The following is a 17,972-nucleotide window of genomic DNA, read 5'->3' on the forward strand; positions in this document are numbered from 1 at the left end:
ACTGTCCTTTATTTTATATTAAAAAATACAGTTAAGATAGGATTTTTAAGCAAACGAAACAAAAATGATATGAAATTATATGCATCTCTTGGTTCATGAGAGGTGCATATAATTTCATATCATTTTTCTTATCGAACCATTTCAGTTTGCTAATGTTGCAGCCACAATTCCCAACCCATGCCCTCATTGTGTATTTGTAGTTTTCAAGAGAAAAGGAACAGTGCTCTCGTATCTAAAGAGAAGCAGATCCCTTTTCCAGCCTCTTACTAGCCTGCTCCGCATTGCAGCGATCCGCTAATCCCATTCCTTTCAACTATGTTTCCTGTATATAAAATTGTGAAAGGTGTATCAACCGCCACACATGCAATGTCAGCTTTCCCTTAGTTTATGAATATAAATTAAGGTGGAAATGAAGTGGAGGCATTTCAAATGGATAACAATCACTGCTCGCTGGATATATTTGAGAGGCACTTTTTATAGCGCTAGTCCTGTAAAATGATCAAATGGAAATGTGATAATGGTGCGTCTTAAAGCTCACAAGTCTGCAAATTGGGTGTGCTTGACAACTGATGAATGGTGGTGAGAAAGTAAGTTACTTATAAGGCATCTCAGAAATCCAGGTGGATGCCATCCTGAGGTGATGGGGTCAGCACAGTAAGAGCTTGTTAGAATATTTGACCAACTGGTTGCATAGCTTCGCCCATTCCCACCCTGATATCCAGTCTTTACCCTCCCTGCAAAAAGCAAAAACCCTGACTACATCTTCTGGATGTGGGACAACTTTGTTATTTCAGCATTCTCACTTGAATTACCAACAACAAGATGCCTTTCTCTGGATAATTTGAGGATATGTCTATGTAAGTGATATTTTCAAAGATCCAACGTGGGGGGGGGTCCAATTTCATTTGGATTTTAATGAGAAACTGCCTAATTCACAGCTACATGAACTGAAACACAGCTGTTTTTCTAAATTTGCACTTTGCTGAATTTTAGGATGCAGTTCTTCAACTAACGTGGAGAAAAAAGCATTATGATGGGGAACATTGTTTGCAATAGTGTGTATATTATTTAAAACTGCATATAAAATATGTATAGTACTAGGGAAAATTGGACTAAACTGCTGACAAATTTTCATGACGATTGCTGTGAAAATATGGAGAAATGAATTTGTGTCCGGAAAAATGAGAAACAGAGAGAGCTGAAATTGGCAGATTTGTTCATCCCTATTTGGGGATATAAATGATTATTCCTAAATAAACATTGCTGAATACAGACTTCTTAGTCTATTAGTATATGTGATTATGCACCTGGTATTGCTAGCAAAAGGATTCACATCTGCTGCTGTTATTGTTAGCTGCATCTGCTATCACTGGCATTGTCAATGGCACCTGTCATTAAGGTGATATGAGATGAATTCATGAAAACGTCAAAATGTGCACTTAGACAGGGTTGGAAGAGTACTGTGGCCACAAAGAGCAGCTTTATTCCTGGGGCAAATAGCAGCTTTGGAGATGGACAGCAATGTTCTCTGGGTCTGTAACATGGAAGGATATGTGACTTCCTGCATGCACATTCCCAGTCCTGATTCTTTCCCTACCCAACAGGATGCTATAAAACAGATAAGCAAGTGAAAGCAACACATTGAACATAATGTGCAGATAGCCTGTAAAGTTGAAACTGCTAGTAGATAAAGCCAGTTGGACAGGCTCAAAATCAATATAAAATCACTATGTTCAGAAGAGTTTTGTTGCATGCCAACCTCTAATAATCAATTGTGTTTGCTCTTATAAAACACTTTAAAAAGCCTATTCCAAAACAGCAGCAAACAGACAAACCAAAAAACAAGACACTACAATATGCTCAAAATGTTTTGTGTGTACTGTTCTTTATGTGCTCAGGCTCTCTAATGAGCTTGGTACAACAAGAAAGGGAAGAATCATGATCTCCAAGCCAAAAGGCACTTAGGGATGCTGTTGAAATTCCCATCATCCCTGACCACTGGTTCTGGTGTTACTCTATCTCAGAAATAACAACTTAGAAATACACTCAGTCACAGAGCAATTCCCTGACATTGGCAGGTCTCAATGTAATAGAAAAACACCATGTGGGGTATGCAGATACTCTTCCCCTGAGAAATTTCACTAGGAGTATCAGAACTCTTTTTCCCCTCCCCTTCAAATTCTTCATATGTTTTACCCAAGCATGAACCTCTAAAATCACATTGAAATATTGCTTTAGGCAAAAATTAGTGACAACAGTTGAGTCTGTTTTATCAGCCTTGTCCACCGCCTGAACAGCTTCTTCACCAGCCCCAGTCAAAAAGGACACTGGGTGCTGGTGAAATACAGATAATACCCAAAGCACACCTTGTGTTAACAACCTGCTTCCATGTTTTCTATGAATCCTAGGTAGGCATCACACAACGATCTTTCACCGCCTTTGGCATCCATTGGAGTTTTGCCTCTGTACTGTGTCCAAGCAAAATCCTCTAAATTCATACTGAAATTTCACTTTAGGGAAAAGTTGGTGGCTACTCTTAATTCTATGTATGCTGTATTTGAAAGAAGGTCAGGCTACAAATGGGCTGAACATATTTAGTAAGGCAAGCAATAATAATAAACCATTAGGGTTTGGGTGAATTTCAAATAAAAGGAAGCTAAACGTGTAGTTGGGTTGAATATTGCTAGGTGGCTTCAGAGAAACAGTCTGCAATCCTAGGATCCTAAAGTTTCAGATCTCCTATTTACCTGGAAGTAAGCTATATAGATCTCAATCAGACTTACTTCTAAGTAGACCTGTACAGGATTGCAGTTAAGCTGCTGTTAAAAGGCAGAACTAGAATCTTCAAGACACACAGAACTCCGGAACAACATCAATTATCTTAAAAATAAATAAAACATAGCAATTTGATAGGATTAAATCAGTGGTTTCAAAGCTCTGAAGTGAGGCTCCCAGTATAAGCCAAGACAGAGGCCAATAGAGTCCTAACCCCCTCGCTATTAGCTCTCATTCTGATGTCTGACTGGTCCAGAAAGAAGAGGGCACTTGCCCTTTTTCAACAAGAAAATAAAAGAGAATGAAGACCCTGCTGTGCTGTGAAACCTGGGATGGTGAAGCAGGATGCCCTGAAAGCTTCTTGGCTCCCTTTTCCCTTTCTTTCTTTTGTTTGCTTGCCCTATGGCTAGAGACAAGGAGGCTACCAATTATCCTTAGTGAAGTTCAAACGGTGGCATCTTTGAGTTTCATTTTACCTTTGTGGTGTTCTTGAAGGCAAAGTCTGAGATTCTCTCTAGTTTATATTATATAGTTAACATTTTTTGTCTTGAAGAGCATTGTTTGAAGCAAGCAATACAACCCCCACAAAAAGGTTTACGGGGTCATCAGCTATAAAATCCAGAATGTTTCTACGAAGTGACAAACTGAAAATGCTGTTAATGATTACTAAAAGTCTTATAATTTTAACTCAGACTTTCATCCACCACCACCTTCAGTGATGTTGAAAATTCATCATGCATGAAGAAGAGGGCAAAGGTTGGGAGCAGCAAAAGGGGAAGGAATCCTATATTATCATCAACCTAGCAGTGGTACCTCTTCCATGAGGATTCTGAAGGTTGTGTTGAACCCTTGTTCCGCAACCAACTTGCCATTGGATGTGAGGATATGCAGACCTCGGGGAGCTTTGCCCGGGCACTGTCCAGGCTTGGCAGCATACTTTTCCCGCAGTCCATCTGTGCAGTTATTCGAAACAATCCTCCGATACCTGTAAAATATGATAATTTGAGTTGGGTTGAGTTGTTTATTTAAATGTCATATTTCACAAGAAAAAAAAACCAACGTTTGATAGCATATGCATTGTGCTCGCTAACAAGAAATGTAAAGAAATTGAAAGTTTTTATCAACTGCAGTATTCGGTATCCATTATATTTCAGCTTTTTGTTGCTAGCACCAAGACAGATCTATGCCACACTAAACTGTAGAAATGCACATAGGCAAAATATAGGTTGGGAAAGATCATTAGTCTCCCTTTCACTGGTTTTCTATTTCTTTCAATGTACCTTACTCCCTTGTTAAGAAACCATTTAGACACAAACTTAGATTTTTTCCAGCTCAAGGGACACATATTTCTCTGGACAACCTTCTGTGGCTACATATCAGTAGTGGGCACAACCAGAGGAAAAGGTGAGTGGAACAAGGAATATATATTATAATGAGATACAATAGGCTAGTATCTCACACACACACCACTCTCTGCCCTCCATTCAGGCAAGAAAGAGGCTTTATCATAGGCAAAAGCACTCAAGGAGAATGTGAAGCAAGGTCAGTGAGGGGTGGAGCCTGGAGAGAGAGGGTGTGCCATGGGGAGGGGTATGTGGCCTGGGAGGAGTCATCCCTGACCACTGCTCCTGCTAGCTATGGATGATGAGAGTTGTAGTCCAACAACAGCTGGGGACCTGTGTTTGAGAATCACTTGGCTAGATAGATTGGTCTGGAGCATCATATTTCCCCAACTCTGATTTAACACATGCCATTGACTTTGCATCAGTGTACTTCCAAAGAAGAGATATGCATGCTGTTACACTCTTTGATTTGACTTTGGTTATCTGGAATCCCACTTGAATAGGACTGTTTGTCCAACAAGAAAAGGAGACAAATGTTCAGCGACTTCCAGGGCCGCCTTGTCAAATTCTGATATTCTTTAGTGGAAGAGTAGATTACCATTATTGATGAGCCAGCTGAGATTTCCCATTCTTCTCCACCCCACAGAATAAAAATGCTTTGTTGTCACTTCAGCAACTCCAACATTATTCCCCCTGGGGCATTCTGTTCAAAATTAGAAGGAACTGCTATGCTGCCTGTTGAAGTGGAAGCAAAGTGTTGTTGTTTCTATTCTGGCAAAAAAAAGGTCGGAACTCTTGTCAATAATGGTAAGCTAAATCCCCAGAAAAGTATTAGAATTTGCTGAGTCCTTGAAGGTTATTCAAGTCTTTGGGGTGGAGAGAAGCTTTCACCTCACCCCTGAAACCAGCAAATAAGCCTGGGCTGAATACTTTGGCCCAGTGTTAATCCGAAAGAACCAACTTTCCTCAGGTTATTATGCTACTTCAAACTGAACTGGAATTAGCAAAACATGAACATTTAATATAAGGTCTCATACAGCTCTGAGTCTCTTTCTTTAAAAGTTTAAGTAAGATTTGAACAGAACCTATGCACACTCAGCACGTATGCACACACAGGCTCTATTCAAGCCTACGTCTCAGATGTATGGGGTTTAGGAATGGGGATAAGTGAGCACTATTCTGCTTCTACCTCTGTGGCTTAATTCCATATGTATTAAAATGAACAGGTTCCACAAAAATACTTTTGCTATTTTGGGTTTAATTTTGACACCAAAGTAGACAACTTTGGGCCTCCTGGGGAATCTCTTCTTAGACATTTTTTTTTTACGTGAATGGCTTTCTGAAGAATAAGCTGGTGGTGTACAAAAGCAAGGCTGCAAACATCAGCCAGCAGCTTACCCTGGAAATGAACCAGACATGGCAAAGCAGGTACCTCAACACAGGTAGCCAACATGTATGACCCCCAGTGTTGTTGGATGCCAATGTCCATCAGATTCAGATAGACAGCATGGCCAGTGGTTGCGGATGATGGGAATTGCAGTCCAAAACATATGGAGGGCACCACATTGGCCAGCCCTGTCCTACAAGGTGGTGACAGGCTGTGGGCCTACTTACCCAGTGCTGTTCAGGTAGCTCTGTCCAAGGCTGCATTCTTTCAGTTGGGAAGATGGGCTGAACCAGAATGCTGGGATACATTGATTATTACTGTGTCTTTCGTACCCATAGTCACTAAGGAAATAAACCAAGAAGACACGGAAGATGGTTTGCCATGAATAAGTACAGGTTTTTTTTTATCACATTTGTATCTCACCCTTCTTCCAAAGAGCTCAGGATTGCATACATAGGATTGTATTGCCACAATAAACCGATGAGGTACATTATGCTGAGAGAGATTGACTTTCCAAGGGCACATACGGAGGTTCATGGACCAGTAGAGATTTATACCCAGCTCTCCCTGGCCAAATCCAAAACTATACTTTAAATCACACAGAGGGGAGGGAAAGTGAAAGGCAGTTCTACATGTCAAATGTGCAAGGAAAGGGAAGAATTTAAGATTACAAAAGAAAGGGTGGAGGTTGCTTCAACTTTGGAAAACCTCTCATCCACTTTCATTAGCATATCTGCATCTCCTGCACTTTCCCACCAGCCTCAAATTCTGTTTCTGGAAAAGCAAAGAGAGAATTTTGGGTTAGCAGCTGTGCCACCAAACCACCTCAGAGAAAGTCCAGGAGGCCATCATCAATAGTTCTCTAGAATTTCCAGTGGAGGTCCTACCCAGCTGTAGATCAGAACTGGGGAACCTTTGACCCTCTGGGTGTTGCTGGACTACAACACCCTTCATCCATGATCACTGCTCATGCTGGCAGAGAATTAGCTGTTGCCATCTTCATATACAAGGATGGTTCACACTAAAGTCCCCCCCATACAACTACACAGAAAGCATACTGTGTGAAATGACCGTAGATATTGCTTTAGTGAATGAAAAAACAGGTCCATGAAGCTCAGCAACAGAGATATATTATCCAATTACACAAGGATGAAGTCATGGCAGTATTTCATGATAGCCATCCCATTGCGGAAAATGTCATTCTGAAGGCAGGCAGAAATAACAGGGGTCCTGGAGTACCTCATGCAGCATTCAGACATTATGTCATAAGAGTGGATTTGACATAACTGACTATTGTTTATGAGCTTCTCAAGCCTCCAGAGGATTCAGAAAGGTGCGTAAATGGGCAGAGTGCAGTAGCCCGTAATTACCCTGGTTGGATCCCATTATTCTTTGAAGGCAAGCATTTCCAAATTACTTAAAGCGGATCAGAGATTCCCTAATGTTTTTTTGTCTCAAAATTCAAAATTAATCATTCTCAGTGGGCCAGCCATGTGTGTGTGTGTGTGTGTGTGTGTGTGTATCTATATCTATATATATATCCTCATAGTGACTCAGTAATTAAAAATGTTTGGGAGGAGCAATTCGTTGCCTGAAAGAAAGAACTGCATTAATATTAAATAATATTAAAGACAACATTGCTCTATGCCCTCAAGGCCTCAGACTCGTTCATTAACTTCTGGTAAATGTATATTAAAAACACACAAGCTGCCCACCTTCCCACGGCTTGAAATTCCCCCAGGGTTTGCATGCTAGAAAAATCACCACGTCCAACTGCTGTTCTGTTTTGCTTGGGGGCGGGGATCTTGACAAGCTTAAATAAAAAACTAATGGAAGGAAACTTCAAGTAAGAATGCTAATAATACTACATGGTTCGTTTTTTTCTACAAAAAGGGGAAAAGGTCTAGATTATTTTCTGTTGTTATATGATTACATGTACATTTTCCTGTTGATATTTTTGGCTGTGGCATTCTGTGACATTTTGGGCAGCCTAACAAAGTCAGCCCTAATATGGATTATGGATTTGTTTTTCTTATGGCCCAACATGGCTACCATTACTTTTATGTGACATAAGAATACCAAATTTAGTTCTTTGACAGCAGAATCCTAAAGAGGAAGAGGAGGTTCTTATACCACTTGAAGATGGGACTCAATTCTGTGAGAAAACATTCCTTCCAGATCCTAAGTACCTAATTTGGGTTCTATGGACTTTTATAGTTTTTTGCAGCAAGCCAGTAACTGGTTCTTGTTTCGTTTTTGCATTTTTGTTTTTGGTGGGGGGGTTTTTAGGGCAAGGCATGCGGAATTCTGAAATATCTTAATTTCAAAATTCTTAAGACTGTCTTCCTTTGCACTAGCAGTTTGGAAATAGGTGCTCGATTCAAGAGAGGATCCAATACAGTCAAAGCTTGATTGCACCAAAATGGCCAAATTCCAAGTGTAAGCCTTTTAAAAATAAATCCCTCCCCTATCCCTAAGGCCATTATGCTAATATGATAAACAAAGATTAATGTTGCATTATTTTTCATCACCTTTGGAACATAACACACAAGTAACAGTAAGAGTTGCAAGAAAAGCACTGTAAAAGAAAACATGGCTTACCATTCGAAGTCCCATTCCGCACATATGCAAGGTTCTGAGACAACTGTTCTTGAATAATCTCTAGTCAGTGCACACCAGGCCCCTGCTTTACGTTTCTTATAGATCTTCCTCTCTCCCATAACACAAGGTTCACCCTTTGGAGCAAAACAACGGAGAGTTAAGTTAGAGACAATGGAGAGTTAAGTTAGAGCTCTACATATCTCCCTGGTGTGGTTAGAGGAGAGACCAGTTCTCAATCTTTCTTGAAAGCCTGGGGAGTGAGTCACCATATTGCATTTGGTCCTTTATTTCTACAATCTCCAAATTCTGAAAGCAAATGAAATCTAGAATACTGTCTAAATTGTCTATTTGCAGCCTGCTCACTTAATAGCAATTTCTAAAATTATACAGGAAAAATAAAACTACAAATCATAATAAGAGGAGGTGTATCTTCTCTGCATATTCTCAGATGCACACTTCCCTCCAGGATTTCTGCAGAACCTTAGTTAATCCCTGGTAACAGATTTCATGGTCTGATATGGATTTCTGAAACAGCTTCCTGGACAGCCACTCACTTCCTTATTTTAACAGCAATCCTTCACTCAGATTAATTCTTAGCCCTCTGCCATAATTACAGCCAAGTTCCTCAGATACCACACCATTCAATCAAGTCATAACAGTCACACTGTGGTTCATCATAATTAGTGATTGTCATTTGTGCAAGGGGAGAATTGTTCACTTCCTAGTTATTTCTGATTTGTGTGTCCACAGCACCTTCTCCAAGCTTTCATGCAGATGCTATTGACTCTCTGTCACTTCTGCCTCTGCTTTCCTGAACAGTATCATGACTTGAAAAGTCTCCCTTTGGCAGCTAGTTGCTGGCTGGTTTCTTCCCTAACTTTGTGGGTCAAGTTCTTCCTATTCAGTCCTCCCTACTATCCATCTTTCAGATGCACTGAATCAAATGTCTTGGATTCCATTTGTGCCAGGGTTCGAGTATTTATTTTGAAAGATGCACGAGGAAAGCTCTGTTGGAGTAGTAGTAGTACCTGGTTGTGCAGATGCCACGTCTGAAAGTCATCCTTGTTGCACCTCCGGCTAAAGAAAGATTTGTAATCTACTTTTACTAGCTGCCATTCAGAGCGGAGATTAATATGGCCAAAAATCCTGTAGGTTGATAGTGGGGGAAAGGAGAAAGAGAGAGAGAGAGAGAGAGAGAGAGAGAGAGAGAGAGAGAGAGAGAGAAGTGGGGGGGGGGGACATTAGAAAATATTCCTTCTACACAACATTCCTATGAACCATCTAAAAAGTGGAAACAAGAATTAGAATTCCAGAGGGAAACTTCCTCTGGAAGAGATGAGTGAGACTTTCCCAGTGGAGGTGAGACCATTGTTATTCAATCCAATCCCAAGCATGATTATATTAATCCAAAGCTATTACATTGACTGCCCTCTCTACAAAAGGAGATGAGATGAAATCCATAGGTAACTTAAACACAGAGCCTTCCCTGGTGATTGAAGATTTGGCTAAGGCAGCCACCAGCAACTGTGAAGTTGTTGAGTTCCATCTGAGACTTTCATGTCAGCTCTTATTTTCTTTTTTATTTTATTTGTTTTTCTTTTTTAAAAAAAAAACTTACGTTTAAAATATCCAGCTACATAGTATATTTGGTATATTTCTAACAGACAGTTTGATCATATGCAATTCCCTGCCTTATAACTGGGCCCAATTAATCTCACACAGCTTCCCATCATTTTAACAGGGCAGAAATGGGCAACCCATTCAGCTGGCACTGGCCTCTCCTGTACTTTCCATTGGTGATTTTGTACAGTCCTGCTAGAGTTGAGTCACCACCACGAAGGCATGAGAAGGCATGTAAGCTGTCAAGATGCCTATGTCAGCTCAGAGGATCAACCATAGAGTGTGACTGCTAGAGCAGCATTAGCATCCTTTTGCAGGATGCTTTAGAATGTTGTGAAATTTGGCCTCAGAGCTCATGGGTGTGATTTCCTGCTGCTCTCATTCTGCTCTGAGCCAATCACAGCACGGCAGAAGCATCCAACAGAGAGGAAAGCTGGAGGGGCGGGGTGTGGAGATAATATTGCTGAAATGAAGAGAGGAAGGGGAGATAAAAACAAATCAGCATTGCATTGAGATGGAGGGGGACAACAGAGTGAAAAAAGGTTCTGAGCAAAGAATGTGACTTAGATAGATGGAGTCGAGGCAATGGGCAGATAAAGGCAAGCCTGCGAGAGAATAGAAAGAGCATGAGAAAAAGTAGCAAAGAGAGAGAGAAATATGGGTTGGGGAAAGTTTTGTAAAAAGGACTTTGCCGGTGTGTACATAAAGTGTCCTTTACATTTGGAGTATGTATGTATGTATGTAAGTATACCATACAGAGCCTAACTGAATAAAAATCCATCCTAAAATCAAACACTAGCTTATAATGCCTACAGTAATTAAAAAGTATTTTCCATGCTCCTGAAGTTCATCAAGGAGTGTGCTGCAGTATCCCTGATAGTTTGAGATAATGCAGTGAAGAAGCTGCTTCAATTTAAAAACAAACAAACAAGGCATCCGTAGCAGCAGGAGATGTGGAACAATGCATGTGAGCAGGTATGAAAAATGTGCCAAAGCCTTCAAGATAAAGTTGGTTCACTAACATTTCTTTCTTGACCCCTGAAATTGTGGCTTTGGCTGTAAAGTTGAACCTCACAAAATGTGCAGCATTAAGTGAATGGAGTGAGTAAGAATTGGTAAACAAAGGTATGCAAATGCAATCCTATGCTTATCTTCTCAGAACTTACTTCCCAGTAAATATGCATAGGATTACTACCAAAAGCACTTGCATGGCATTGTGGTTTTCAAAGTCTGACCTGAAAAAAGCTCAAGTCTTTGAAATAATGGGACAACAAGGCTACAACAAAAATCTTTTAATTAAATAACCCCAGGCATCAAGGTAAAAGGCCTTGTTCATTGGTCTAGCTGTGGGGGGTTTGTTTTCAATCTGGAAACTGATTGTTAGTCATCATGTCGGTAGTTATTTTCTCGCCACAGAAGAGTCAGGGGTGGGTTGCAAGAACAGATGAAGACACAGAGACCAGTCGTCATTTCGAGAAACATAAACAAAGCCTGACAATCTCTCCCAGGGATTAAGGAGTTGGAGGGAACAACTCAATCTGTTATAACTAACCAGTGGGAACAAACTTATTCTCCTGGACCCTGAGAATCTCAGGTGAGAAGGAATCGGGAAGCCAAGTTAAAGCACTGCTTTGATGACCCATGTCCACATTTATGCCAAACAGAGAGTACCCAGATAAAGAGCCTTACTGTGTGATATTTCTCTGTTGGTTGAGAAAATAAAGCAGATTATTGTAATTGTCTTTTTTTTTCCTGGGTGGAGAGCCGTAGGATCACCTGCCAGTTTTCTTTATGATATGAGAAAGAAAAAGGGAAAGGGAACAGTTCCACTAGAACATAAAAAGATTTGATTGAAACACAGTTGATTGTAGAAAGAGGGCAAATGGGGGTCAGAGCATCCCAAGGTCAGCTCCCCTGTGATTGGTCACCTGTCGCCCAGGTGTCCTTCTCCCTTCCCCTTAGGGAATTCCAATTGAGCCAAGAGGTAGGGTTGGAACAAATCACCCCTGCCATTGATTGAAACACAGCTGATTGTAGCATGGTTATGCCAGGACCACCGCACTCAGTACATTGTACAATTACATAATTACTAGCTGCATATGTGTAGTAAATCTGAATGATGGGGTTGAAGGTACTCTGCCCTCTGCTATACCCACTCATTCAAGCTGACAAAATGAGAAAATAGTGTGCTGATGGAACTTTTCTCTTTTCTCCTTGTTATCCGCTTAAGCTATATAACATACTACCATACAGCCTTGCTGAAAACTTGGTTCACACTTGATTTAGCATCTTATGCTTTGTACATGTTTCCATTTAGTGGTCACACACACAGCTGGTGCACATCAATACAGTCCCACTGGTTTCTTTGATAGCTTTATGCCAGATGTGAAAGCAATCTGGTATATCACATTTACTAACTTATCAGCTATCCAGGAGTGCAGGAGCCTAACATTTTCTGGGCCATGGCATATTAAACACAAGCTTACAGAAAAGCCAGACACCCCACTATCGGCATTAAGCACACGTATTTTGGGGAAATTTAAAAGGAGAGGGACTGATAATCCCGCAGAGATGAACTACATAAAAAAGTTCAAGTGAAAGCAAATGCATTAGCATTCTAAACATGACAAAGTACTAGCTACTCTTTAATTAAATGATTTCAAAGAAGATGTGTCTATTTAATTACTATAATTTAGACAGAAACAATAATATACTAAATGCAATTAAAGCAGCAGGAATTGCAAAAGGATATTTTCCCCCTAGTTGCAGAAAAAGAAGGGTCCATCGTTTATTTATTAATTTTTCAATGTTGATTTGGGATTACACAATTTTTTATAAATATTTTGAGCTGGGAATTTAGTTACATTGCAGGATTTGCACTTAGATGCACAAAGTTTGGGAGTTTCTTGAAGTGTCAAGAGAAAATAAAATTTCTTGGCCTGCTCTCCAAGTCCTCCATTTGATCAAGAAACGGGAAGCCTTTACTCAGTATTAGCAGCAGGAATAGCATACCCATTTCCCCTTCCACTGTAGAAATGGAAAGATAAGCATGGAAATGACTTCTCTTTCACCACCTTCTTCCTGCTGTAATGACCACCAATGCTTGGAAGGCAGGAGAGGAGAGGCCCAAGGTATTTCACTTTAGGTTTAATGCTGCTCTACTTAATTTGAATGGGGAAATATAGCTTATCATTTCAGCCTAGGATTTGCTGGTGTCCATCAAAATATTCTATGAACACATGTATACCAAATATATTGTTATAAATTGTTAACTCGGGATATGTGAACCCTTCTCTGGCTCACCATGAACATTAACTGGGCTTTTCAAGTTTCAAGTCTAACCTCAAATATTTTTAAAGCATTCAGTGTGAGCACTTCAAAAGCCCAATTAATTGCTTGCCATCGCTTCCTCTTCGCTGCCAGTCCTGCCATCATCAACTCCAAGCCTCGCTCCTCAAAAATCCTCGGCTGGGGAAGGAGAGAGTCTAACAGATTGAAGTGAGCTTGGCCTGTAGTTCCTGCATGCAGCATAAGGTGGAATGTGTTCTTTAGACACTTCCAGATAGCTGGTAATAGGAATAGCTGCTGCTGTAAAGCTGTTCTTTGCTTTCAGGTTGCCTGGGCTGCTGTGAGGAATATCTGGCACAGTGGGGGAAATGCCCACCATTACAGCTACTGGGATGCTGATACTACCACTGCTGTTTGCTATGGCTTCGTTGGGTGTCAATGATGCCATGCAGAGCTCTAGGCTCACACAAAGTGTGTGTGTGTGTGTGTGTGTGTGTGTGTGTGTGTGTGTCTTTAATGTGGCTGTACTGTAGGGTTGCCATATTTCAAACAGTGAAAATCCGGACAGAAAAGTTGTTGAGCTTTTTATGGCACTGCCAACACGGGCTGCCATACGTCCTGATTTTCGCCCAGACACTGCTGCGCCGACTGCAGTATTCTGGATATGTCCAGGAAACTCCAGACATATGGCAACTGTACTGGCTAGAACGCATACATGAGCTGGAAGCACCATTACCACAAACTTCCCAGCAATTAAGTAAATGGTGGGGTAGTAAATGTTACTGGAGGTGAGGTCAAATCTGGAACAGAATTTGATCACTTTGCATGACCTTATTCTTCTAAATTAATTCTGGAGCTAGTTCTGGTATTAGATTTCAATGAAATCATAGGAAAATATAATATCCTACAGTTGTTGTATTTTTACTATTTTCCTATGATTTCATTGAAATCTTATGTTTGCTCCAAAGTTACCTGTGTGCAACTCAGTCATTATGCTTCCCCAGTTTTATTGACTTAGGAAACAGATCCTATGTTGAGTTGATCAAAATCAGAATCAGGGATTTTTTAAAAAAATAAATACCGTATTTTTCGCCCTATAGGACACACTTTTTCCCCTCCAAAAATGATGGGGAAATCTGGGTGCGTCCTATGGGGCGAATGCAGGCTTTCGCTGAAGCTTGGAGAGCGAGAGGGGTCGGTGTGCACCGACCCCTCTCGCTCTCCAGGCTTCGGGAACACATCTGCAGCCTAGGCAGCCCTGCAGGAGGTCCCGCAGGGCTGTCTATGCTGCGGATAGCAGTCTGCTTCCCGGAGCGTCAGGCACCCTGAAAGCAGAGCGCCCGGCACTCGGGAACACATCTGCAGCCTAGGCAGCCCTGCGGGAGGTCCCGCAGGGCTCCCTATGCTGCGGATAGCAGCCTGCCGGGCGCCCTGAAGCAGAGCGCCCCGCCCGCTGGACAGACATCCGCAGCGTGTTGGAGCCCTGCGGGGCTGCGGATAGCAGCCTGCCACCCGGCGCGAGAGGCGCCCTGAAGCAGAGCACCCCGCCCACCGGACAGACATCGGCCAGCCCCACAAGCTCGGGGGACAGCAAGGAGGCGCAGCGCCGCCATATCGCTGTTCCTCGACCTGGTTCGGTTTCCCCGACCTGGTTTGGGGGGGAAATAAAGGGGGGGAATTTCTTTATTTCCCCCCCAAAGAACTAGGTGTGTCCTATGGGACGGAGCGTCCTATGGGACGAAAAATACGGTAAATCATTTACTTGTTACTTACTAAGATAGTGTGTATAGGGTGGAATTCAGCGCTGTGTTTTTACAAATGCTCCATTTGTGCAAACACATCAGTTTGCCAAACAGAACATCTTTCTCCCCCTGTGTGCTGTTCTGGGGGTTCTACCAACCCCCTGTGCCAATTATGGTGTGGGGGGTGTATGAGGGAAGGAGAAAGAAGAAAGAACTATTGCACAACTGGAAACCTTTTTGCAGAGCTTCCACTAACAGGATTTGTTAGGTGAATCCTGCCCATAGACTGCTAGGCCACGGACTACAGTGCCAACTTTGCAAGTACTGTTCTGTCAGTGATGGAAGAACACAGCCAAGTTTTCAAATCAGTAGTCTGGAAAGTCAATAGGAAAAGTCACTACTTGATTTCTCAGCTGAGCAGAACTGGATTGGAAACTATTGAGAAACAATAAATATGGAAGCCAGATGGCATTTGGACAAAGTCACCTTCCAGAATGTGTTCTTTCTTTCTTTCAAATATTCCCCACTTTGGATGGTAAAATAATATTTTACAGCCCAACGAGCTGCTAGTCTTTACATTCCTCAAATAAATGGTTAAACCCCATGAGCATCCCAAATAAATTGCAATAATGTCTCAGTCACCTCAGTAGAATGTGTAAACTTTCAGCCTTTTATAAAAAATGAGTCAAGGATGGATGCCATTAATTTGTGAGCTTTCCCCCCAAAGAAAACCATAAACCTGGAGAAACACTGCAAATCATCTGCCGATTTATGAGGAAGTCGTTATAAAAAGGTCAGTGGCAACAATGCCATAATTAAATCTTTCATTAATTTTTAAAATACAGTAACTTACAAATGTAATATAAATCTGACCAGAGGACTTTGTTGGGAATTATTTAGCATGTTGTGTTATCTTCTGCCATAATCTAACATTAATAGAGATGTGCCCTTTCTTTCCTTTTATTTAAATTTCTCTGCTGAAAAGGCTTCGTTTTAAAGGAAATAAAGAATAAAGGTTAATTAATCACAGACCAACCAAGGTGCTGGCATACAGAGCTATTTGTGATGGTTTATATAGGATGTTTTCTTGAGGGGACAACTTCATGTCAAAATGTCAGTTTTAAACAATGAGTTTGGTTTTCTTCCCCAAAATATTTTAAACAAAATGCATGCAGCATTTCTAAGTTGTTTTCTTCATTGCAGTGTAGAAAGACTCAAAGTTTATGTATTTGTTAAAAATTCACCCCGATAAATAATAAAATATTCATGTCTAATTATAATTTCTGTTAGTCTTACATTAATCTTTGCATAGGTCAGGCAGGTGTGCCTTGCCATTAGGCTGAGCGGGCCAGGTTTGCCTCAGACGGCAGATTTTGGACTCGTATTAAATGGCAGCAAATTGTCATTTATTTAGTTTATTATTACATGATGAGCAGCGTTTAGATTTTCTGCCACGGGCACGAAAATCTCCTCAGCTGCTTTTGAGGTCAAATTAAAAAAGACACTATAGGTGCCTAACTGTTAGAGAAATGGTTTATCTTCTACAGACAGACCAAAATATTTTGCCTTCAGGGGAAAATGTAAAGTAGAGTTGGTTTTGCTTATTTGGGGAAGCCAGAACAAAACTATATTGCTTCCTCAGAGTCATTCTAATGACTGGAACCTCCTTCTTCAAACTTCAACACAGAATCCATAAATGTGACCAAATGCCACCTGCTATTTTGTTCTATTCCCCCCCCCCCGAAGCTGCCAGTGAAATTGGAAGTGTCAGCACAATGGAATCAGAGTAGTGTGGGACAGTGGCAAGCTCACTGTAATCTAAGCATGAGTGAATGTCACACATCTTCTCATCCTCCCTTTCTCTGGGTAGGTTCAGTCTTCATTGGACTGTCCTTTGGGTCCCACACATAAAGGTCTCCCCCAAAGCTGGAGCTCCTCCAAGCCTGCTGATATCTTCTTCTTGTGCAAGGATGGTGCTGATTTGGCTAAATAAGGACTAACTCTTGGAGAGTTGAGATCAGTATATGATAGACCTGTTGGTGCTTGATAAGAATTCTTTGATAAACATGTATGTATTATTATACGCTATATTATATATCAACATTTATATACAGTGGTACCTTGGGTTACAAACACCTCGGGATACAAACACTTCAGGCTGCAAACTCTGCTAACTCAGAAGTAGTACCTCGGGTTGAGAACTTTACCTCAGGATGAGAACAGAAATCGCACGCCAGCAGTGTGGTGGCAGTGGGAGGCCCCATTAGCTAAAGTGGTACCTCAGGTTAAGAATAGTTTCAGGTTAAGAACGGACCTCCAGAATGAATTTAGTTCTTAACCCAAGGTACCACTGTACTATTTTGCTGATATACAGTCTCCCAAAATATTTCCCAACATTAAAAAAATTATAGCATCAATGAAAATTAATGTGATAAATCAGAAGTTCACAAGAAAATAGATTGCTTGGTCATTCAAACCTTGGTGATAAAATACCAGAAGGTAATGAGGACGGGGGTTGATCATTGAATTTAACTGAGTTATTGAAGAGCTTTTTAGTAATTTCCATCAGGTCTGATTCACAATCAGGTACACTTGGTGAAAATCAGGCTATAATTGCTAGCTACATTTGGCAAAACAACAACAAAAGAAAAAACTATTTCCTTTGAGACATTCATTTTGTCCTGGAACAGATATTCATCCAATAACAACACAAGGCTACAATCCTGAAAGATCAGAGAAGGTTCAGCACCAGCTATTATAATGTCGCCAACTTATTGTCACAAAAGCCACCTTTTCAGTCTTCTCTGAATCAAGTGCTTGTAGGAGGAGTTGCTTTACCCCTGCATCAGCATATTGCTATGGAACTTCTAACCTCTAATCAAACCTTTGTGTCTGATCACTTGTTAGCATTGTTATATTGATTTTAATATTTTGTACTGTTTTTCTGAAGTGACTAAATTTAATAACCATCCTCAAGATGGAATCCTTTGGCACATTTAGGGTACTCTCAGGGAACCAGTGAATGGTTGTATCTCAACAACCTCTGTGATCTTTCAGTCTGAAATAACAGAACCATTTTGCAGTAGTCCCATAAGTGCCTCCCAGGTGTCATAATCAAGTCATGAACTTCTCAAGTTCAGTGTTATCAAAGAGAGGCCTAACAATGCAATTTATGGTGCCATTTCCTACATTAATCACCAGGTGAAGATGAAGGGA

General features: G+C 41.0%; 1 protein-coding gene across 1 annotated transcript in view; it reads right to left on the reverse strand.

The window, feature by feature from the left end:
• Positions 1–17,972, reverse strand: part of SORCS3 (sortilin related VPS10 domain containing receptor 3) — a 431,276-nt gene that overhangs the window by 45,991 nt on the left and 367,313 nt on the right. Inside the window, exons 15-18 of the mRNA XM_053389270.1 lie at positions 9,135–9,252; positions 8,107–8,240; positions 5,733–5,846; positions 3,589–3,760 (exon numbers count right to left, since the gene is read on the reverse strand). Of these exons, the coding sequence (XP_053245245.1) occupies positions 3,589–3,760; positions 5,733–5,846; positions 8,107–8,240; positions 9,135–9,252 (538 nt within the window). The remainder of the gene's footprint in view (positions 1–3,588; positions 3,761–5,732; positions 5,847–8,106; positions 8,241–9,134; positions 9,253–17,972) is intronic.

Source organism: Podarcis raffonei, chromosome 5 (assembly GCF_027172205.1).
Source record: "Podarcis raffonei isolate rPodRaf1 chromosome 5, rPodRaf1.pri, whole genome shotgun sequence".
NCBI classification, from domain to species: domain Eukaryota; kingdom Metazoa; phylum Chordata; class Lepidosauria; order Squamata; family Lacertidae; genus Podarcis; species Podarcis raffonei.